The sequence below is a fragment of the Diadema setosum genome, chromosome 18, assembly GCF_964275005.1.
Source record: "Diadema setosum chromosome 18, eeDiaSeto1, whole genome shotgun sequence".
Taxonomy (NCBI): domain Eukaryota; kingdom Metazoa; phylum Echinodermata; class Echinoidea; order Diadematoida; family Diadematidae; genus Diadema; species Diadema setosum.
The window spans coordinates 123923-144570 of NC_092702.1; the positions used below are offsets into that span (position 1 = coordinate 123923).

Here is a 20648-nt window from a genome sequence, read left to right on the forward strand (position 1 = left end):
GTTAGACGAAATGTGACTTAGACGAATTGGACATTAGATAAAATGGCTAGTAGACGGAATGACAATTAGACTAATTGGCATATAGACAAAATGGTTGGTAGACGAGTTGGTAGTAGACGAAGTGGGTTTAGACGAGATGGCATTAGACTAGGTGGACAGTGGACAGGGTGGGTGTAGACGAGGTGCCAATTTACCATTATGTTTACCCTCTTTAAAGGACAAGTTCACCTTCATAAACATAAGGATTGAGAGAATGCAGCAATATTAGTAGAACACATCAGTGAAAGTTTGAAGAAAATTGGACAATCGATGCAAAAGTTATGAATTTGTAAAATTTTTGTGTTTGAAGCACTGGATGAGGAGACTACTAAGGCTCGTGATGTCACATGAGTACAACAGTATAAAGAAAATGTAAAGAAAATTCAACATATTTTCACGTTTTTCGCATAATAAAAGAGCACTTGACTTGCCTCTTTCTAAAGGCAATGGGAATAATATTACCCATAACACATTTCAGTAACAAGTCAAGGGAATGTGTACTTTTTTCAAGAGATGAAATTTTGTGAAATTCTCTTTATATTTTCCTTATATTGTTGTACGCATGTGACATCATACAGTTGTACACTGCAGTAGTCTTCTCATCCAGCGGTGACTGCACAAAACTTCAAAAATTCATAACTTTTGAACGGATTGTCCGATTTTCCTCAAACTTTCTCTGATGTGTTCTACTAATATTGCTACATTCTCTCAATCCTTATGTTAATGAAGGTGAACTTGTCCTTTAAAGGAGCAAACTTGAACATAGTGTGTAATTAGACTTGAAAATGTTGTACCTTTCCACCCCTTCTACTTCTACATCTATCTCCCCCTCTCCCCCCCCCCCTCTCTCTCCCCCTCTCTCTCTCTCATTCTCTTTGCCCCTCACTATGATCTCATTTTCTCTATTCCTCTTCCTTCCAATCTCTCTTTTTGTCTTGCAGCATTAGGAGTTCTTCATTATTACTGTAATGCGCTGCATGAAAGGACCATCATCTCATATAATCCCTGCTTAGTCTTTTCTATATTGTGTATTAACTTTCAATACCTAGCATTCTAGCCAAATAAGTAAATTAAGTACTAAACACTCTTTCTGAATAAATGAATCGCACATAATGGTACATAATAGCATATTGCATTCCTTAAAAAGAGTCATACACTATTACTGTATAAGCTGTTATTTTCGCGTACAGAGATTTTCGCGAATGAGGAGGTCATAGACATTTTCGCGAGATGTAGTTTTTGCAAATCGACGGCGACGCTAACATAAATGCACTATTTTCCTACTTCGTAGCACATAAAGACATTTTCGCGTGTTGTTAAATTGGCGATCCAACTGTGTTTCACGAAATTTACAAAAATAACAGCTTATACAGTATATGAAAGGCAAGCAAGTTAATTTCCCACCACTGATGAGTGGAGTGATGGTCATGTCTCTGTCCTTCCAGTGTTCTCACTCACAGGGATCTGGAGATGCTCCACCAACACCCTTCTGGAGCCATGGAGATGGATGCAGTCTCTAACCGTCTCTATGACTATAGCTAACCTCCTATCCAGGGCTTCTAGGTGAGCCTCTGTCAGCACAGGGGCGATAGCATCTTGGCTCAACACGATACGCATGTGATCACTAAGTCTCTCTCGCTTGTTCCTGTGTAGCTTGTCCAGGTACCTGTAGGTGGACTGCCGGATTCTGTGTGCATGAAACAACAGAGACGTACGAGACATCTCCACATAGACAGATATCTTCTTCCACTCAATATATACCCTGAAAGTAAATCTTACTTTGTGCAACATTCGCTCCAAAGAGAAAGAGAGGGAGGTTAGTTCAACCTTTGCTGATGAGTATAAAATGCATAGAATTTCAATTTTCTAAGTTGTGAATATGCAATAGGCAAATATAGGCCTATATCTAAAAACTTCAGGTTAATTTGGCACTACATTCTCAGTTTCTTTTGGTTCAAATTTAATGTTGGTAAAACTGTATCTTTGTGTGAAGTTCAATAGACATAACTCCATTCACCTAAGCTTTTGAAGCCCTGCAAGGAAAAAAAAAATACACCTTGCATCTTACAAACCACATCTACCTATATTTCTGTCTAAGCCTTAAAAAATACACGAAAGAGTACTCACTATTTCATCTATACTTTCATCTTTCTGTTGATCACTGTGTCTCAATGGGCCAGACATATCACTGAGTAAAGTGTCTCAATTAGTAACAACGGGAACTTCCCACAGGAGTGTCTATTGTTGAGGCAGTATTAAAGGATTGTCAATGAACCAAATGAATACTTCCCCCTCCACACCCAGGATGTGTCTGTAAATCAAACCATCAGCAGTCTGTATGCTTCTTTCTGTATTGATGTTCCTTTTTACAGCAGTCAATTGTATTTACAAACTAACAGCACTCTTGTTTTAACTCTCTCCTCTTTTATTTTTCCAAGGTATGGTCCAAAGATCTATTAAGGGGAAAAGCCAAATTCACCTCTCCCTATCATGCTGGATAGCAAGAAGAGTGTATGTTGAAGCTACACAAGTCCACAGAAACAATGCCATAAGGGGAATCAATGAGGGAAATTTGGTACATTTAAACAATTGTGATTACTGTCAGTGTCATTGTCAGAAACCTCTGAAACCCTCTCCATTCTTTGTGCACATCATTCAAATACCTCTATCTCCACATATTCTTGTATTGGTAGCAAGTTATCATGATCAAGCCTTATTCTGTTCTTCCATTTCAAAATTCCTGGATCTGACTTTGGAGTTTTGTGTAATTATGTGGTTGTATCATAAACCTTTATCAATTCGAATAGATCAACAGACATTCAGCACATATTTCTGTAGTCTAGAGGCTTATTTCAACTACTTTTTCTGCACTCATTATTTCCAGCCTTCTTAGAGTGGAATGGCAGAGAAAGATAGTGACTAAAATGGGGTGAATAATCCTGTATGATAAAAGGTGGTCTGTCATTTCAACATCAGAGAACAAACTGTGGAGACCCAAGGAGGAAAGAAATGCAACAATTCAGTTTTCTGTGTGCCATCACACTCAAAAGGAAAACTAACAGCATGAATCATTTTTTCTCCTCTCATGCACTAGCAGTGCTATCAAGAGCTAATTGCCCACTTCCAACATTTTAAATATTCAGATAGATGTGTTGTGTAAGTGACATATTTGTTTCATCCTTTCACTGACAGCTTACTATTTCTCACTGACTATATTACATATATGAAATGCATTAGACACATTACCAACATGGCAAATGTAGTGGACAATATCTTAGTCATAGGAAGTACAATTAATCAAGCATGATGTATGACTGTAATTTGGGTCTGCAAGCAGAGACTAGTGTCAAACCCTTCAGGAAGTGTTACTTACATACAGCACTGTGCAAGAGGGGCGAGCAGGGAAGGGTCGTCTGTGTATGGGTTGCCAAACCCCTTCCCGTTGTCAAGCACAACCACAAAGCCCTTGGTGCCAAACTGTCTCAACATGTGAAAGTGATGTCTGTCATAGTTCCCTGAAACATGTAATCAACATTGCATTTCTGATTAAGGTTTGAACTAAAAGATAAAATACATTTAAGCCCTATTTAACTTCAAATACATGCATAAGTTGTGTTGCAATGTCATTACACATATATCCAAGTCTTTAAGGGATTTCTATTGTAACTTTATGTGAAATGGCAAATTTGGCCAATAGATCAAATGAAATAACTGCAATGATCTGCTTTAAAAAAAAAGAAAGAGCAGCATTATTCAGCACATAGTAAAAGTTAAATCCATTAGAATGGCAGCAAGTGTAATTCAAAATCATGGATGACAATTAATACAATTACAATGACAATGATTATGATTATAATAATTATTTATGGTTATCATTATTCTTTTAATCATAATAATGATTCATTTGTAATATCACCACCCTTATATCATTGCATTATGTATTACTCAAACTACAGAGTACATAAGCTATGTATGTCACGTATGAGCAAAGCCCACAAAAACTAATGATATAATAGATTTATTAGTGGCAAAATAAGCAAAGAAATGAGATTCCATCCTGACGGCATCCCATTTTCTTTGCTCATTTTTCTACAAATAAATCATATTAATTTCTGGTCAGTTTCCTTCTGTTTGCGTTTGTCTTATAAATTAATTACAATCATAAGTCCTTGCTTGTATGTTAATCCGCTTTTCCTTTGTACAAAAGATGACCAGAAAAGTACTTGTTGAATAGAAGTGTTGATTAATATTAATCTTTACTCAACAATGTCATTAAAATTGTTTTCACTTTCTTAATTTAATGTGAAATGAAATGCATCATATATATTAAATAATATACACTTCAAATGAGATGTCGAATAGAAACATTATCATAGCCATATCATCCACGACCATGCTAGGTGACCATACACCCCTTTTGATGGCTTACAAGTACAAGCCAGAATTAAAGCAATTTAAAGCTTTCTGTAAATACTAGAATGGTTTTCACAAGCTTACTGATATCACTGGCTACATAAAATGAAGACAGATGGCTATAGAATTGATGTACCCATTGTTCACCAAGCCTTTAGATCCTAGCACATCAGACTGCCCATCACTTAAATTCTTGACACAAATCCCTTATAAACTACAAAGTGAGCTTTTTTCCCAGTCATAGCCACATCAGACACTAGCAAATATAATTTAAAGCTCACCAATCCCAGTTTTCACCCTTGGTAATTTACAGTGGTATGCAGAATTACTAGATCTCAATTGTCAGACTGTGGAGTCAAGCATTGTTGATGAGATCTGTTTTGTATAGAGAGCATCATATACTTGGTTTTTCTATGTCTCATGTAATCATTTCCACCTTTTCAAGGTTTGAAAAAAAAAAGATTTCAGCAAGAGTCTAATAATTTTCATAATAGTGACTTTGAAATGGTCAAATTTGAATATCTAAACAAACAGAAATAGCAAACATCAAAGCAATATTTCAAAATGTATAATTGGCAATCTGAGATCATATTACTACAAGTTTTCTGAGAAAGGTTATGCGCAAGAACAGCAATTAAAATCTTGTTGCCAGTGCAAACTAACTGTGCACAACAGCCCATCCAATGTGTTCATTGTAAAGTATTGATCGGCCAGTGTGTTGTATTGCATGGTGTGCATTGACTGAAGTAATACCAATACTTACTGATCAGAAAGTCAAAAATTGATTGTTCAATCAAATCCAGGAAAAATCGGCCCTCTGCATTTGCAGTATTCTTGCATAATGTCAAAGAAGGGAGATAAGGCGTAAAAGGGAAAGTTATTGCTCAAGTGTGAAAAGATGATAGTGCATAATAAGGACCGACCATCTTGCAGCCCACCACGAGATGCATGCAAATCTTATTCCTACAGCCATGCTCATTTCATTCTGATATGACAGACATATGACAGAGTCACACCTATCCCCATCCAAACACCTTAGTTTTGGGCAAAATATGGGCATAAATTGCCACTTTGTTTAAGAATCTTTGTTTGTAAAAGAGTTAGTAAATTTTGTGGCATTGTTCTTTCAATAATTTACAATGATTTTATCCCTTTAATACTACAATGAGTTCAAATTGGCAGTTGCTTGTGATATATCATCAAAGAGAAAAAGACACTAAATTCAATTGCATTGCTACGTATTGTGGTCATTACACTTTATTCAACATTTGTAAGCTCAAAAGATAGAGGGTTAATATTGCAACAAACAAATTTGCCCATCCATCACCATTATTTTCCTATCGACCACACAATTTACCTAATTCTCATAGATAGCTCACTCCATTTGCTATTAAAGGTCAATTTTTTAAATGTAACCGTGACATTTGTGTTTGTATGGGTGCTGTTCGTTATTCCGAAGGTTCGATATTCCGAAGGTTCGTTATTCCGAAGGTTCGTTAATCCGAAACACGCAAATTCCCTATACCTAGAGGTTCGTTAATCCGAAAATGAAAAAGGGTTCGTTAATCCGAACATTTGTGTCGTTATTCCGAAGGTTCGTTGTTCCGACGATTTGTTCATCCAAATATGAAATTCGGAAAAACAAACCTTCGGAATAAGGAATCTTCGGACTGAAGAGCCTTTGGAATAACGAACCTTCGGAATAACGAGCTGTAACCGTTTGTACATACACAAATAGGTATCTGAAACATGTCTAGATATAACGGTTTGCAATTTACCTATTCCTTTGTAACCCACCCTCCCCCCCCCCCCCCATATAGTAGCATTACCAAAACAAAAACCCCCAAAAAAAAAATGAGGAAAAACTAACTCCATGCCCAAGCTGGCAATTTCACTGTTCTCTGAAATGCTGGCTTTGGGAAATATGAAATATATTTCAAAATCATGGAGCATATCACAAGAAGACAGATTTTCAACTTGATTCATTTAACAATAATAATAATAAAGGATATTTATATTGCGCAGCTACTATAATAATATACTGTACTGCGCATTACAAAATGACATGCATACAAGAAATTCAAACAGAAAATACATTACTTCAAGAGATGACTTTTTAACCTGGCCTTAAACTCATTAATTGTAATTGCTTGTCTTACAAACAAAGGGAGATTATTCCATAATTTTGGTGCAGTGTGCAAAAATGCCCTGTCACCAAGATTAACTTTTGATTTCCCTGATGGATATTTCAATAATGTTTGATCCCGTGAACTTCGAAGATGATAAAATGTTTGAAATGCTGTTTTTAACTCTACAAGTTCCTGTATGTACACTGGTGCTGTACCATGAATAGCTCTATATACAATTAGCAGAGTTTTGAATACGATTCTCTGCTTTACAGGCAACCAATGTAATGCACATAGTAATGGACGACAATGAGAAAAACGAGGAGAATTACAAACTAATCTAGCACATGCATTTTGCACCCTTTGTAGTTTACCTAACTGATTATCAGGTAAGCCATAAAATAAACTGTTACAATAATCCAATCTGCTTGTGACAAACGCATGGATGATTTTTCAGTACTTTCCAGTGTCAAATGCTTCCGAATATGTGCAATATTAAACAAATGATAGAATGAATTCTTACATACTTCAGAGATATGTCTGTCAAAAGCTAGGCGTGAATCAAACCACACTCCCAGATTCCGTGCAGAATCAACAGGATAAATATCAACATCAATCACTTTCAGGCTTTCAGTGGGTAATTCTGAAACTTGCTGTTGAGTGCCACATATTACAAATTCGGTTTTCTTATCATTAAGAAGAAGATTGTTGGATAATAACCATTTGTGAAGATGCACAATATATCGCTCTATAATGGACACAGAATAATTCTCATCTGCTGCAGTAGGTGAAAAAGATATGTACAGCTGTGTATCATCCGCATAGGTATGACACATTACTTCTGGGAAATTGTGTTGGATTTCATGGAACAACCTACTAGTATACAAAGTAAAAAGAAGGGGACCCAGGCAGGAGCCTTGGGGCACATCCCGTGGTACATCAAACTCCTTGGACATACTGGAATCTACCTGAACCCTCTGTCTCCTATCATTCAAATAGGACTCAAACCATTTTGACACGATCATTATTCACTCATTCATTTGAATGTGCATAAAGTTAACAGATACTGCATAGCACCCTACAGTCAGAAGAAAATAAATATGGAAGATGCCCACTTTATTTAACAGAGTTAACACAAATCCTGTCTGTTGTTAGAATATGTATTCATACACTTACATGCAGTAAGTCCTCACAAATGTTTTGATCCATCCACCTGTATAAAGGACCACAATAATAAAGAATATCATGCTCTAGAATTAAAGAATAGTCAATCATGTTATGAGTGTCCTGTTTGGATACACTCCTTGATTTTTTTACACGGACACAATATGAAGTGACTGTGTAAAGAAAAGTTGAAGTTGAGATTTTCCAACGTGATATTTACTAATGGCCAGTTAAAATCCAGTCTGTTATCAGAAAAGATAATAGGGAAATATCATTCACTTGAACCATATGAGCAACATTTATTGTAACTAAGATTTACATTGGAGTCAAAAAGGGGCCTGAGCTTTCGATCCTAGTAGAATCTTCATCAGAGGCAAAATAACAAACAGGCAGGGAAAGTTATAACATATAAGGACTTCACACATATTATATATTACATTTTATTATTATTATTATTATCACTATCATTATCATCATTATTATTGTTATCATTATTATTGTAATTATTATTATTATTATTGTTATTGTTATTATTATTATTATTATTATTATTATTATTATTATTATTGTTATTATTATTATTATTAATATTGTTATCATTATTATTTTCTTTTCTATTTTTGATTTTATTTTGTTCTTTCTTTGCACTTTTTCCAATTGCAGACCCTTTTATTCTCGATTGATTCCTTCCTCTTGTCAGAGTCTCTTTTATACAGCCTTTTTCCACCCACACATACACACACTTGTTTTTGTTTGTGTTTATACATATTTGTGCTTACTATTCTCATTTATGCTTGCTTATCAACATATACATTTTTTCTCTCCCTTGGATTTTGTTTTCCCCTCCCCCTTTTCATATGTGCTTTAATTATTATTATTTTATTTTCTCAATATCATTATCATTATTGTTATTATTATCATCATTATTTTGTCTCATACTTTGATATGTTTGATTGCTTGAATTTGTTGGTTGACTCTCACTTTCATTTTGTTGCCTCTCCTTGATACAACTTAGGGCTCCCTGTTTGCTCATCTCCTTCCCCTGGCTGTTGCTATTTTACTCTTTTCCTTTCTTTATCCCTCTGTTGTTCCTTATCTTGTTTGATGTTGCCTCCCTATTCATCCTTTTTCTTCAATGGTTGCCCCCTGGCCCTCACGACCATTACTAACCCTCCCCTGCCTTTTGTCTATCCACCCTCCTGCTTTAATCCCCCTCCTTTTACCTGTTGGGCTCCTTGCCCATGACCTCCTACCCTCTCCTTTTGTTTTCTTTGTTCCGTGTCCCTAGCCTGTCCCTGACTGTTCTTGTTGTGTGAAGTTCTTATAATATATGTGATTGCTTTCCCTGCCCGTTTGTCTTTTTGCCTCTGATGAAGATTCTGCTAGGATCGAAAGCTCAAGCCCCTTTTGACTCCATTTTACTCCATTGGCTCACCAGTACTACTCGATAAGCAGTTTTCAGCAGCTTTTTTTTTTTTTGCTACACTAAGATTTACATTCTCCACCATTTTACATATTATTTTGGTGATATCATGCACAGATAAGGATTGAAATGTCATGGAAATCATTTTACCATACGTAATTCTTCTCATTGAAAATGCACCGAAGTTTTGTGATATGATCTTGATACAAGTGAGAAGAATGTCATGTCAGTAACCATATAGGGCCTACACCAGTAGTTATTCGCTGTGACATTTTTCCCCCTGACTGATCAGGTAGGACCTATACCTATATCATTCAGCAATTTGAACACAACTCTGTATGAGCAGAAGAAATACATAGCTTTACTTGTAAAGTCGGGTGTCTATAGAAACACATAGTCAAGTCTTATCAACCATACCACGTGGGATCTGAGTTAGGACTGGGTAACGCATTGGCACTGCCAGCATATGATATCAAGTTTGTTTCCTCATGAAATGTCAGAGATGACCCAAGTGATTTATGCCCACTTTATATGCCAGTCTGCCCTGCTCTGGCATGATAAGGAGTGAATTCCTCTAGGAATATCATTCCATAATGATAGTGAAATATGAACTAAAAGACACTGAGGATATATCAGATCAAATTACATAAGATATATGACATAACAACAGTCATTTTAAATGCAGTAAGAGGGGCTATACATGTAAGGGAGCCTAAATGTGACCATGTGCATCACAAAACTAACAAAAAGTCGCACTCCCTGATTTTACATGAGGACTCAAAACAAGTGAAATGGGTCAAGCTAATCAATCTAAAGTTTTTCATATTTTCTGTGAGAGAAATTCTTCTACATTCTTCTAAATTTTTGGATCATAAAACAAATGGAAAATTGTGTTTTTAGCAGTTTTCTTAGGACACTTTTTATAATAACATGATTCGGTATGTCTTAGAGGCTCCTTTTCAGTTTTTTTTTTAATCCTTTACACCTTTTTTACTTTCAACTCTAATAACTTTTGAAAAGATGGTGCTACTGCTTTGAAAGTTGGCATTAGTAATGCACAGAATGTGTTAATAGAGGATGCTTTATTTCGGCTTAATCTCATAATCCTTCACTGTTGTTGCCATGGCATTTTACAACCTGTCTTTTGTCCCATTCATTGCACAGCCAGCATGGCTTGGTAAGATTAAGTGTTGAATAGACTCTTTACTTTAGAGCCTCTCTACTCAATGATATTTTCAAGAGTGTCTTCATTCTTTCAAATAATATGATAGGTCACGAAAGTCCATTTAATTTGAGTTATATATCATTTTAAAGCTTAAAGTCTCCTTAAGCAGAATCTGCCCTTAACCAAAATTTCATGTCTGTCAACTTTTTGTTGGTTTTGTGATGCATGGTCACAAATGAGATATGATGAATGAACATGTGTCTGAATAAGAAACAACTAGTTATGAAGACAAAATTATGGGATTCTAAGTGTGTACATAGGTGACGATAACCAAGAATAGTTAGGAAAATCTTGAATATATGCAATTTGTGACATGGAGACAATAAGGAATTTGAATACTTATCCTGAAAAAGTTCGCTAGGAATCCTCTCATACTATGGTACAAAAAAAAAAGAAAGACAGGAAGATATTATTCTCTTCTTACTTATATTTCTAATGAGCCATAAATGTTTTAAATGGGTGTTTTTTTGTTTTTTTTTAAAGAACAATGCAGTTACAGAGTTACAATGAAAATGCTGTGCACTGCCAGTCAATGTTGTGCATGTTTGATAAATGTGCATATTACATGTTTAAACCTGGTTGTTGCCCAAAACTATACAAAACATTATAGTGTCTGTTTGTTTGTTTTTAAACTTTTTTTACAGAGACAAAAGGAATGTATTTTTTCATTCTAGACAGACAATATCCCATAGACCTCATGCACATCACACAGCACACACTTGAAACAGTTCTAATGCCTATAATTCATACTTACTTTTCTGAGGATGTCCTCATTTACCCTTTGTAGTGTACAAATTCTGTGATTCTGATCTAAACCTATATGTACTTGAATCCTCTTATAAAATACATGTCATGACACAAAGGCTTGCATCTGAATTCCACCATGAACTTAATCAGTACATACTACATTAAAACACAAAATACATGAAAACGCAAACCACATGAAGATGTGAACTACATGACAACGAAAACTACATGAAAACAATGAAAAAATACATGGGAACACAAGCTAAAAAAAAACCCCATAAACTACACAGTGGGAACAAAACCTGCATGAAAACACAAAAGTACATATGAGAATATGAAATACATGAAAACAAAAACTGGGGGAAACATAAACTACACAGTCAGTCCGCAGCACGTATGCTAATGAGCCGATCCGGCAAGATTTATTCAGCACTCTCGTTGACGATCTTTGCGTTCGAAAGTTGTCTCGTCGTGCGAGATTTTGCGAGACTTTGATAGGGCTATGGTTTTCACAGTGTAGCGACTTGTACATACATTCGTCATGGCTACAAGTCACAGTAAATTGTTCTCCAGACTTTGATCTTTATTTTGATACTAAATTTGCGTATAACATCGGATCTTATCATGACTATATAATCAGTTGAATTTGCGTAAATTTTACCTGCTTTTCACGGAAGATTTTGACGTCTAAAGTTCTTTTTTGGTTCCTGACCGGATTAAAAAACTGTTGTTTCTGATTTTGGCTTTTTCGTAGAGAGGAAACTTAGATGCTCATCATATATTGGAGTCAAGGAGACGCAAGCATGATTTATACTAGTTTTTCTGTTTTGAAATGTCTGTAAAATTCACTCCTAAGCCGGAAGTACATGTATGCTGCACACAAAGTGTACAGTGGCGCGAAAGAGCTCTCTCATTGGACAGTGCTTGCATTCAGCGCTTGAACTACACGCGTGCCAAGAAACCGCAAGTGGCATGAAACCGTCATGTAGCAGCGTAATGACGTAATGCAAGCGCTGAATGCAAGCGCTGTTCAATGAGAGAGCTTACTCTTGAGATTGCACGGTTTCAAGCTGATCAGCACTGACATCGATGTATATTTTACTGGTTCCTGACCGGATTAAGCAACAAATTGTCAAGACATTTACATGGATACAAAGATTAGGAGATGGACTACCAAATAAAGCATTTTCATTGAGACGCAAGGTGAATTTGATATTTTTTTGACGTCTTGAACGTGTACTGCACGAATTACTTTTTTCATCATTTTTCAAGCTCAAATTACGCTATGATATTTTTCATTTACAATAATTTGAGTAACATGTGACGATATTTTACATATTTTCCTTGAATTTGATACCAGATTTGTGAACATAAGGTGTATTTTTGTTGCCGAAATCCCAAGGACAAAATCCCCTTACGCAGCTCATTACGTATGCAAGCCTAGAGCGGGCTTGCATACGAGTTGAATAAATACGAGCGAATTATCGGGTGCTGCGGACTGACTGTACATGAAAACATTATCCACATAAAAATATTAACTACATGAGAACATAACTACAATAAAACATAAACTACATGAAAACACAAGCTACATGGAAACACAAGCTACATGAAAATACAAACTGCATAAAAAACAAATTACATAAAAAACTGAATAAGTGCACAAATCACATGAGAACACAAAATACATGAAAACACAAACTACTGTATAGGCTTACATGAAAACATAAACTGCATAAAAACACAAACTACATGGGAACAAATACAATGTAAAAACATAATATGATCAGAAAATGCATCATAACTAAAATTCTGGTGAACTTTTACTTTGACCTTTGACCCCTGACATTTCAAGCAAATGATTTTGGACTAACATATATTCCTTTCCCTGTTACAAAGTGATATTAACAAATGGAGTTGTGGCTCCAGAATGACATTTTATTCTAGGTACAGGTATACCATTAACCTTGACCTTTCACCTCTATAAGGTCATGGGATAAATGCCCCTTTGTTAACACACCTTCCAAATAATTACCAGCGAACATTTCTAGATAAATTTTCATTTAAAACATGCCATTTTTAATAAAAGATCAGTGACCTTTGCCCTTTGACCTTAAGAGATATTTGCCCAAAATAAGTGCAACTTCAACTCATGTAGCATACCTTGGCCTGCTTCCAAGAAAATCCAATGAGTATTTTAAATCTCAACAAGATGAGAGTCTGCTGGAAGGACGGCGGCGTGGACATTTTGGATGGACCCCTTGACAGATAGACCAAAACACAAAAAACAAAATGCCTTTGGTCTAGCTGGAAGCAACAAAACACTATCAATGTACTTACACAGCTGCTTCCCTGACCCCATGGCTCCATGGGTATGGCTTGTCCATAACAGGATCCTCATCACTTTTGTAGTTTGGCAGAAACTGGCACATAGACACCTCTAGCATCTCCCCTTTACCACAGACAGGGTAATCTTTGTTACAAAACCATGGAGCACATTTTCCAGTGAAACAATGGTTGATGCCTGTGTGCACGTTCAAAAGGAAATTCCACAAATCAATTTTCAGAAAATGAAAAAAAAAAACCAATTACAATCCTGCATGCCACCACAATAGAATCCATTTGCTGTACAAGAATCTGATTAAGAATTATTTTAAGGTTACCAATGGGTGCAGAAAGACTTCTGTCAATCTGTTTTTGCTTTAAAACACATGCTAATGAAATGTCTATGTTATGGCTAGGGTTTCTGTGAAGAGGAATCCATGGAATGCGTACAGAATTTATCAAGAATATCATAGATAATATCTGAAGCATATAAATCTGATAACTTTTCTACTATAATGCATGTCCAAGTCTTGTAAAATTCTGCCATTCTTTGGTTGATTTTGACAGCATATAATTCATTATGTCAACTCGACTGTGGAGTGGAACTGAAGCCAAAGCAAGGCTTGGACAAGGATATACTGTAATTTTAAAAAAAAAAGGTGAAACCAGCTCAGCAATTAGTTTGATGCACTGTTGTGGTGAAATTTAGAGGTCATAAACAATGTTCAGCGTCCTGCAATATGCTGGCTAATCAGCCAAGCACAAGTCAAATTTCAATATTTCATTTGCCTAGGAACTGTTGCTTTACTGATCTTTGACATTGACTGACCAACAAAGTACAGAAAATGCCAGAAGTAAAAGAATGTGTCATAACTATAAATCATTTCCATAGCTATGGTTTCACTAATGAATATGTCACATTTAGATGTTTAAAGACAGAACACAAAAATGTATTTCATGCTTCTGTTTTTAGACATATTTTGGAACTTATCTGCCAAAAGCAAGAAAGTGATAATGTGATAATGTTCAAAACAGTAAGTTCCAGATGAGAGTGTGATACAGTGTGTATACATGCCTACAGTATAAAGTCTATCCAAATGATACTGATTAGAATATACCTGTACAAGAATAAGGTAGCTATGCAATATTTACACAAGTTATCAATTTCTCACCATTGGTGAAAAAGGTATTGAGGAGCTCTTTGTCAATTGTCTTCTCCATTATGTCACGGGACATGTTGATAACACGGCCTGCACATGGCGGGGATCGGCGGAAATTGAGAATCCTGAGGATAAAATAGAAACAGGTTGAAATCTGATATGTTACTAAATGTGCATGGCAATTCATAATATTTCATTGAATGCAGCTTTAAATCATCTGAACATACAAGGCCCTACTCATACACTGTAAACCTCTTTGAGTCATTCCTGCATGGTTTTAGCTTGTTTGGTGTTTTTTCTTTAATCAGAGTTAGAAATTTAATACTTTTACTTTGAGCAAATGATTTGACGTCAGGCTTCAGAAGAATGATAGCACAAGTCAAGAAGCATCACAGACACACACACAGACAGGCACAGGCAAATGTAATACAGGTATATATATATGGATATTTTCATGATTGCAACTCAACAAGATAGAAAACTTAACCACACTATAAATTGACTATTCTTGGTTTTGCATCTTTTGTTTTTACCAATACAAAATATCTGTTGACTTGTAGGCGAGACAATTAACATTCAGAAAAAGTCCATCCTGACATTATGCTGCTTTGTATGAGAACAGAACAATCAGAGAAGCAGATCAGTGAACATTCAGGAGAAAAATTAGACACACAAAAAAGTCATGAACTGACAAACTTTAGAGAATAAGACAGATTGGCAACTCTGTGTGTCGTGTAGGTGTAGGTGTTGAGCAGCTTTTCATGCATTCTACATACATGCTAAATTTCAATTATTTTCATTTTTGTCAAATACTTAGGCAGAGGCAGAACTTGGCTGCTGAGGAGAACTTACTACTGCCCAAACACATAAATTACTCTCATTATGCCAAGAAGAGATCTGAAGAAAAATAAATCTTTTAAGAAAATTAAAATTTGCTACTTTATGTAAACAAAAGGAATGAAGAGCTGCTAAACATGTATGTCACACAGAGTTGCCCATTTTTGTCTTGATCTCTAAACTTTAAAAAAGTTCATACTTGTGTGTGTGTGTGTGTGTGTGTGTGTATTGTGCGTGTGTGTTTGCGCGCGCGTGCACCCACCCGCATGTATGCCTTTTTCACACACACACACACACACAAATCACTGATCTACTTTCCTGATTTTTTCTGTTATAATGCAAAGCAACACAACATCAAGATCATTGAATTCCCTTTTAAAGAACTTAAGGTTTGATAAAGCATGTCAATGTGGCAATTCAAATTTATCTTCTGTGATAACTTGCAGGATTCTATTCTTACTTTACTGCATAAAGTTAAGCTCCAACATCAATTTTCTACATTCATAAGCTTCCTGCTCCCATGATGGTAAGTTTCTGCAAATAAATTGGAATAAATTTTGTGTCACTGGAAAGTCTGGTATCTGAAGAACTAAGAATAAATTAAAAATGGAAATAGATACAATGTTAGAGCAATTAATCAGAGTTTAATAGTTATAGGTCACAAGATATACCATGTATGAGCATACTCGTAAGAACAAAAAGTTAACAATCTATCATGCAAGAAGAGTGGATTTTATTCTTTTCTATCTACCTGTCCAGGTGAAATGCAGCAACTTCTGCATTATGTCTTTCAATGTCCAACCAGAATGGCTGATCTTCATTGTAACCATACACGAACTTCCTCGGATTCCTGAAAAGGAATAATGCAATAAGCTTGAAAATGGGCCAAATGCTATCTGCCTGGATATTCTCTGTTGGCCTGTCTTGATTCAAAGGAGTAGGAATTGTCTGGTTGTATGAAGTACATTTTGTACTCCATTCTCACAGTCACAAATTAGAAGTGATGCTATAGTGTATATAAATTCATTTTGATCCATTCCATATTATGTCCCATAGTGTCATTAATGCAAACTTCTTTCAAAGTTAAACAACTGTCAATGACCCATTGTGGCATGCTCTGGCAGTAAATTTGTCTCCAAGGCTGTTACCATCTCAGTAAAAGGCAAATGAAAGAGTGAAATTGGACCAGAAGACACAAATTTACAACTCACTTCAGGAGCAATAACTTTTATAAAATCAGCTTTAAAGCTTTCATTTCACTGACACTAAATTCACATCTCTTGCAGAAGCAAAGCACTTGGGCAGAATCTTTGTTAACATGTATTTACACAACATCAGTGTATTTTCAGATGATTTCTAAAAGGACATCAAAATACCTTCATACTGTATGTCATTACAGTCACAAAAATGTCCCCAAGTTGTGATCAAAAGAAGTAAGTAATCAATGAGTCAGTATATTTGTATGAGCAAGGAGGTTTGAGGCACAAATCAAAGCCATTCAGGTGACTGTAATTAAAAGATACTGAAATGTTTATTGGGTACAAACCTCATTGGTTTCAGCATGGCATAATTTCCATCAGCTAGTCTAACTTGCAATTTCAGCTGACTTCCACCATGATAGAGAGCAACAGATTTGATCTCTGTTTTGACAAGCTCCTTCAGCAGTGCAGACATGTATCCTGCATTTCTGCTGTACATCTGATCTCGGGTGATGTCATCAAAGAAACGCTGCCAGGCTGGCATGTGTCTGCTGATAAATACAGAAAGAGACCTGTTAGCAGCAGCAAAACAATAGTTTTTCTACAACCTTTAGCCACATCATATTCACTCTTTACTGACAGGGAAAGGTAGAATGTCAATCTGTAAATCTGGGAGCAGGCATTATCATCAACATATAAGTATTCACACTATTTCAATGATTAAAGTAACAATAATAGATGCAACAATTATGTGATAATGATGACAATAATGTTCATCAAACTTGGTAAATGACTGTCATCATGATTATAATTTGCATGTATATTAAAATCATTATATTATACTCAATATCATTATCATTTTAGATACAGATAGTTTGTTCCTCATTTCAAACATCATATGACACCAATCGTATACTAAAATCATTATCATCATTCTGGCTATAGAAGTCAATGTATGATTTTCATTCAAAAAATGTTGTTATTTATATGGCAATGCATTGATAGATGATGACAATTTTATGAAGTTTGCACACCTACATACTATTGTGGTCACATGTGCCAAATCTCAAGTGAAATGCTTAAAAAACTGAGGGAGTTAGCTCAATTCACAATATTTTGCAATGCTTTTTATTGAAAAAGTTGTTATTACCATGGCAACATATTGTTCAACACTGACAAAACATTTGTTTTGTGCATCTACAATCTATTGGAGACAAAAATAGATAAATCAATCAATTAATCAATCAATGCACAAATACAGGGTCACTTAGACATCTAAAAGAGTGGAGAAATAAGCATTGGCCTGCAGACCTTTCTGTGACTGATATCAAACAAGAATAATACCCAGAGTAAATGAAAGTTAAGAAAACGATAAAGGAAAATATCACAGCTGAAAGTGGACCACAACTGCATGTAAGAGAGAATTGTATGCCAAAGCAGGGAGGTGCTGGCCAAAGGCAATTAAGTATTTTAAATGAGGCAAAGTACATGTATGTGTGACATACAATATACAGGTGTATATACAATTGTACAATGTATATACAGTGTACTTGTATACACTGTATATTGTACATTTCATCAAAACTCTATAAGCACTAGTACTTACATTTCTGTTTTAAAATGAGTCCTCCAAAATTGCTAATCATTTATACACAAAACATCCATACACTATTTAATACAAAGATTGTAGCATGTTCAATACATGTGTGCCTGAATGCAACAACATTATTTTGTGGCATAGAAAAAAAAAGAAACTTTTGTATATACAGTAGGCCTTCAGAAGGTGGATGCTCATTTCAAATTCATAAACACTTTAAGAAATCATCAAACTCAGACTACACCAAACTACATTTAACAGACATACACACACACACACATACAGACATATATATAATTATGATATATATATATAACATATAAAACATATAAACATAATTTATGTCTTTGTTCCAGTTTTTTTTTTTTTGATCTTACAAAACCAGTCCTGTATATGCATATGTAGGTTCCCTACATAAAATGACAGAAGCATCAATCTAAACAGAAATCATCTGACCTCATTTGGTACAACCTTCTCTCCTGCAACTTCACATAATGGGGGTGGATCCAGAAATTCTGTAAAGGGGAGGCAGCCGTACAAAATTGAAGGGAGGCGCACGCCCCCTTTTTTTCTTTTATTTATTTTGTTTTAACAAAAAATAAAGAGGAGGTGCGCACCTTGTGCGCCCCCCTCTGGATCCACCACTACATAAATGTATGTACTGTCTATGCCTTTTAGAGGACAAATACAATAGTCAATGGCAATACTTTTTCATGATGAGGGAGGAGTGAAAAGGGGGATATAGCACAACTCATAAAATAGGCCCTACCTTTCACCAGTGGAAATACCAGCAGGCATGTAGCTCACATACATAAAGATGTGTGGGGAGTGGGGGAATTCAACAACATAATGTTGTCATTAAGTTTAAACCCACATGCAATCTCATAACATGGCATTGCATAGGCCTACTTGTTTATATTATAAAACTTGGATGACCCAATACTAGTAGGCCTACAGCAAATCAAATTCAGTTGACAATGGCCGACCGCAGGGCTGCCAACTCTCACTCATTGAGAGTGAGACTCACTCATTTTGGTCCTTTCTCACTCTAAAACTGTATTTCATTTGCATGCATTTCTATTGATCTCACTCATTTTGACTCCTAAATTATAGCAGTGGCCTATGGGAGTCTCACTCTCAACTACATGTAGTTTCCAATGTTGGCAGCGCTGCGACCGCCAACATAATTATTATGATCGCGACCTACCTGGTTTTCTCTCTGTTCAGCGGTTTGGCCTCCCAGTGATGTTTTTGCCTCCGATTGGAGAGTATCCACTGGTCATATCCACTTGCATTCTCATGATCAGAAAACCAGCCTTCTTGACCTCCGATCAAATTAATTCCTTTCAAAATATCAGTGTTTTGCAAAGTTTGTCGGAAAGATTGATGGAGAGTCTCGACTCCAGAGACTAAGTCAACCTCCCTCAGCACTGTGAAAATCGTGATTAGAGTTGTGCACGAGAGAAACACCCAGCCCCAGAACATATACCGCCACCGTATCCTCATTTTAACTTCAAAAAGTGAAATCCGATGCTAATCCATTCAAAGATTTGTCCTAACTTTAATAGATCAATGTCAAGGAATCTTCATGGCAAGTTGAGAAAACTTAGTTATGTCAGAGGCCTACCTGGCTCTGATCGTGTATGTCACGAAAGTTCTTTTTCCGCGCGGATTGAAAATAAAAAACAAAAACAAATAGTCGAGGTGAGTCATGTAAAGTTCTGCGTAGTCTAGCCCACAGTCGTTAAAAGAGGACATCTAGCTACAGTATTCATAAATCACTGTCGCGTGCCTGGTGTCAGCGTTCAAGTCGCGTACACGAAAAGCAGCTTACCACGCACGATCAACGCACACGAAAGGGACTCCCACGCAACACCTCTCCTCGCCAACACGACAGATAGACAATCACGATCATTACACGATTACCTGTTCAGACTTAGGCTAATGCACACACTTGCACACACTTCAAATAGTACACACGCACGCGCGAGGGTGGCCTTCATGCGTATTTATGATTTCCACCATAGTTAAACCATGGCCCGTGCATCTTCATGGTTACTGGGTAAACGGGTATTGTGCATTTCAACTTGACGGATCCAAGTACAATACCCCCTTGGTTAGTAACTGTATACGAAGCCAGCACAACCTTGAAACTGAATGAGAAGAGTAGTTAGTTCAACCAGGGAGGTGGTACCCACCTCCCTGGTTAAAACCAGCAGTATTCTAGGCCTAACAACAAAGCATTCTCGAGCGAATCAGTTTCACCCAGATTTGTAATGCTGTACGTTTTTCATTTTCAAATCGAAGATGAAATCGCTTTCTAGCTTGAAATGGGGTGTAACAATCATTGATGAGTCAAATTGTATGCAATGGGCCTAAATGCGTAAAGCCTA

General features: G+C 36.1%; 1 protein-coding gene across 2 annotated transcripts; it reads right to left on the reverse strand.

The window, feature by feature from the left end:
* Positions 1-1360: 1360 nt before the first annotated feature.
* On the reverse strand, positions 1361-19761 carry LOC140242001 (extracellular serine/threonine protein kinase FAM20C-like). Of its 2 annotated transcripts, none has more exons than XM_072321744.1 (9): positions 19463-19761; positions 17006-17206; positions 16211-16309; positions 14635-14747; positions 13478-13661; positions 7755-7791; positions 5216-5285; positions 3413-3554; positions 1361-1726 (listed from the first exon to the last, which is right to left on the reverse strand). In XM_072321744.1, exons 1-9 carry the CDS (start codon positions 19759-19761, stop codon positions 1465-1467), a joined length of 1407 nt encoding a protein of 468 aa, XP_072177845.1. In that variant the 3' UTR covers positions 1361-1464. The 2 variants fall into 2 exon arrangements, with proteins under 2 accessions (XP_072177845.1, XP_072177844.1); XM_072321743.1 differs by having other exon boundaries at positions 17006-17209.
* Between the last annotated feature and the right edge of the window lie 887 nt (positions 19762-20648).

Coding starts and splice junctions, on each gene's coding strand:
- LOC140242001 (XM_072321743.1), bottom strand. CDS start 19,761: ATGAGGATACGGTGGCGGTATATGTTCTGGGGCTGGGTGTTTCTCTCG. Junction 17,210..19,462: donor CTGAACAGAGAGAAAACCAG/GTAGGTCGCGAT, acceptor TGTATTTATCAG/CAGACACATGCCAGCCTGGC. Junction 3,555..5,215: donor AATTTTTGACTTTCTGATCA/GTAAGTATTGGT, acceptor TACATGTTTCAG/GGAACTATGACAGACATCAC.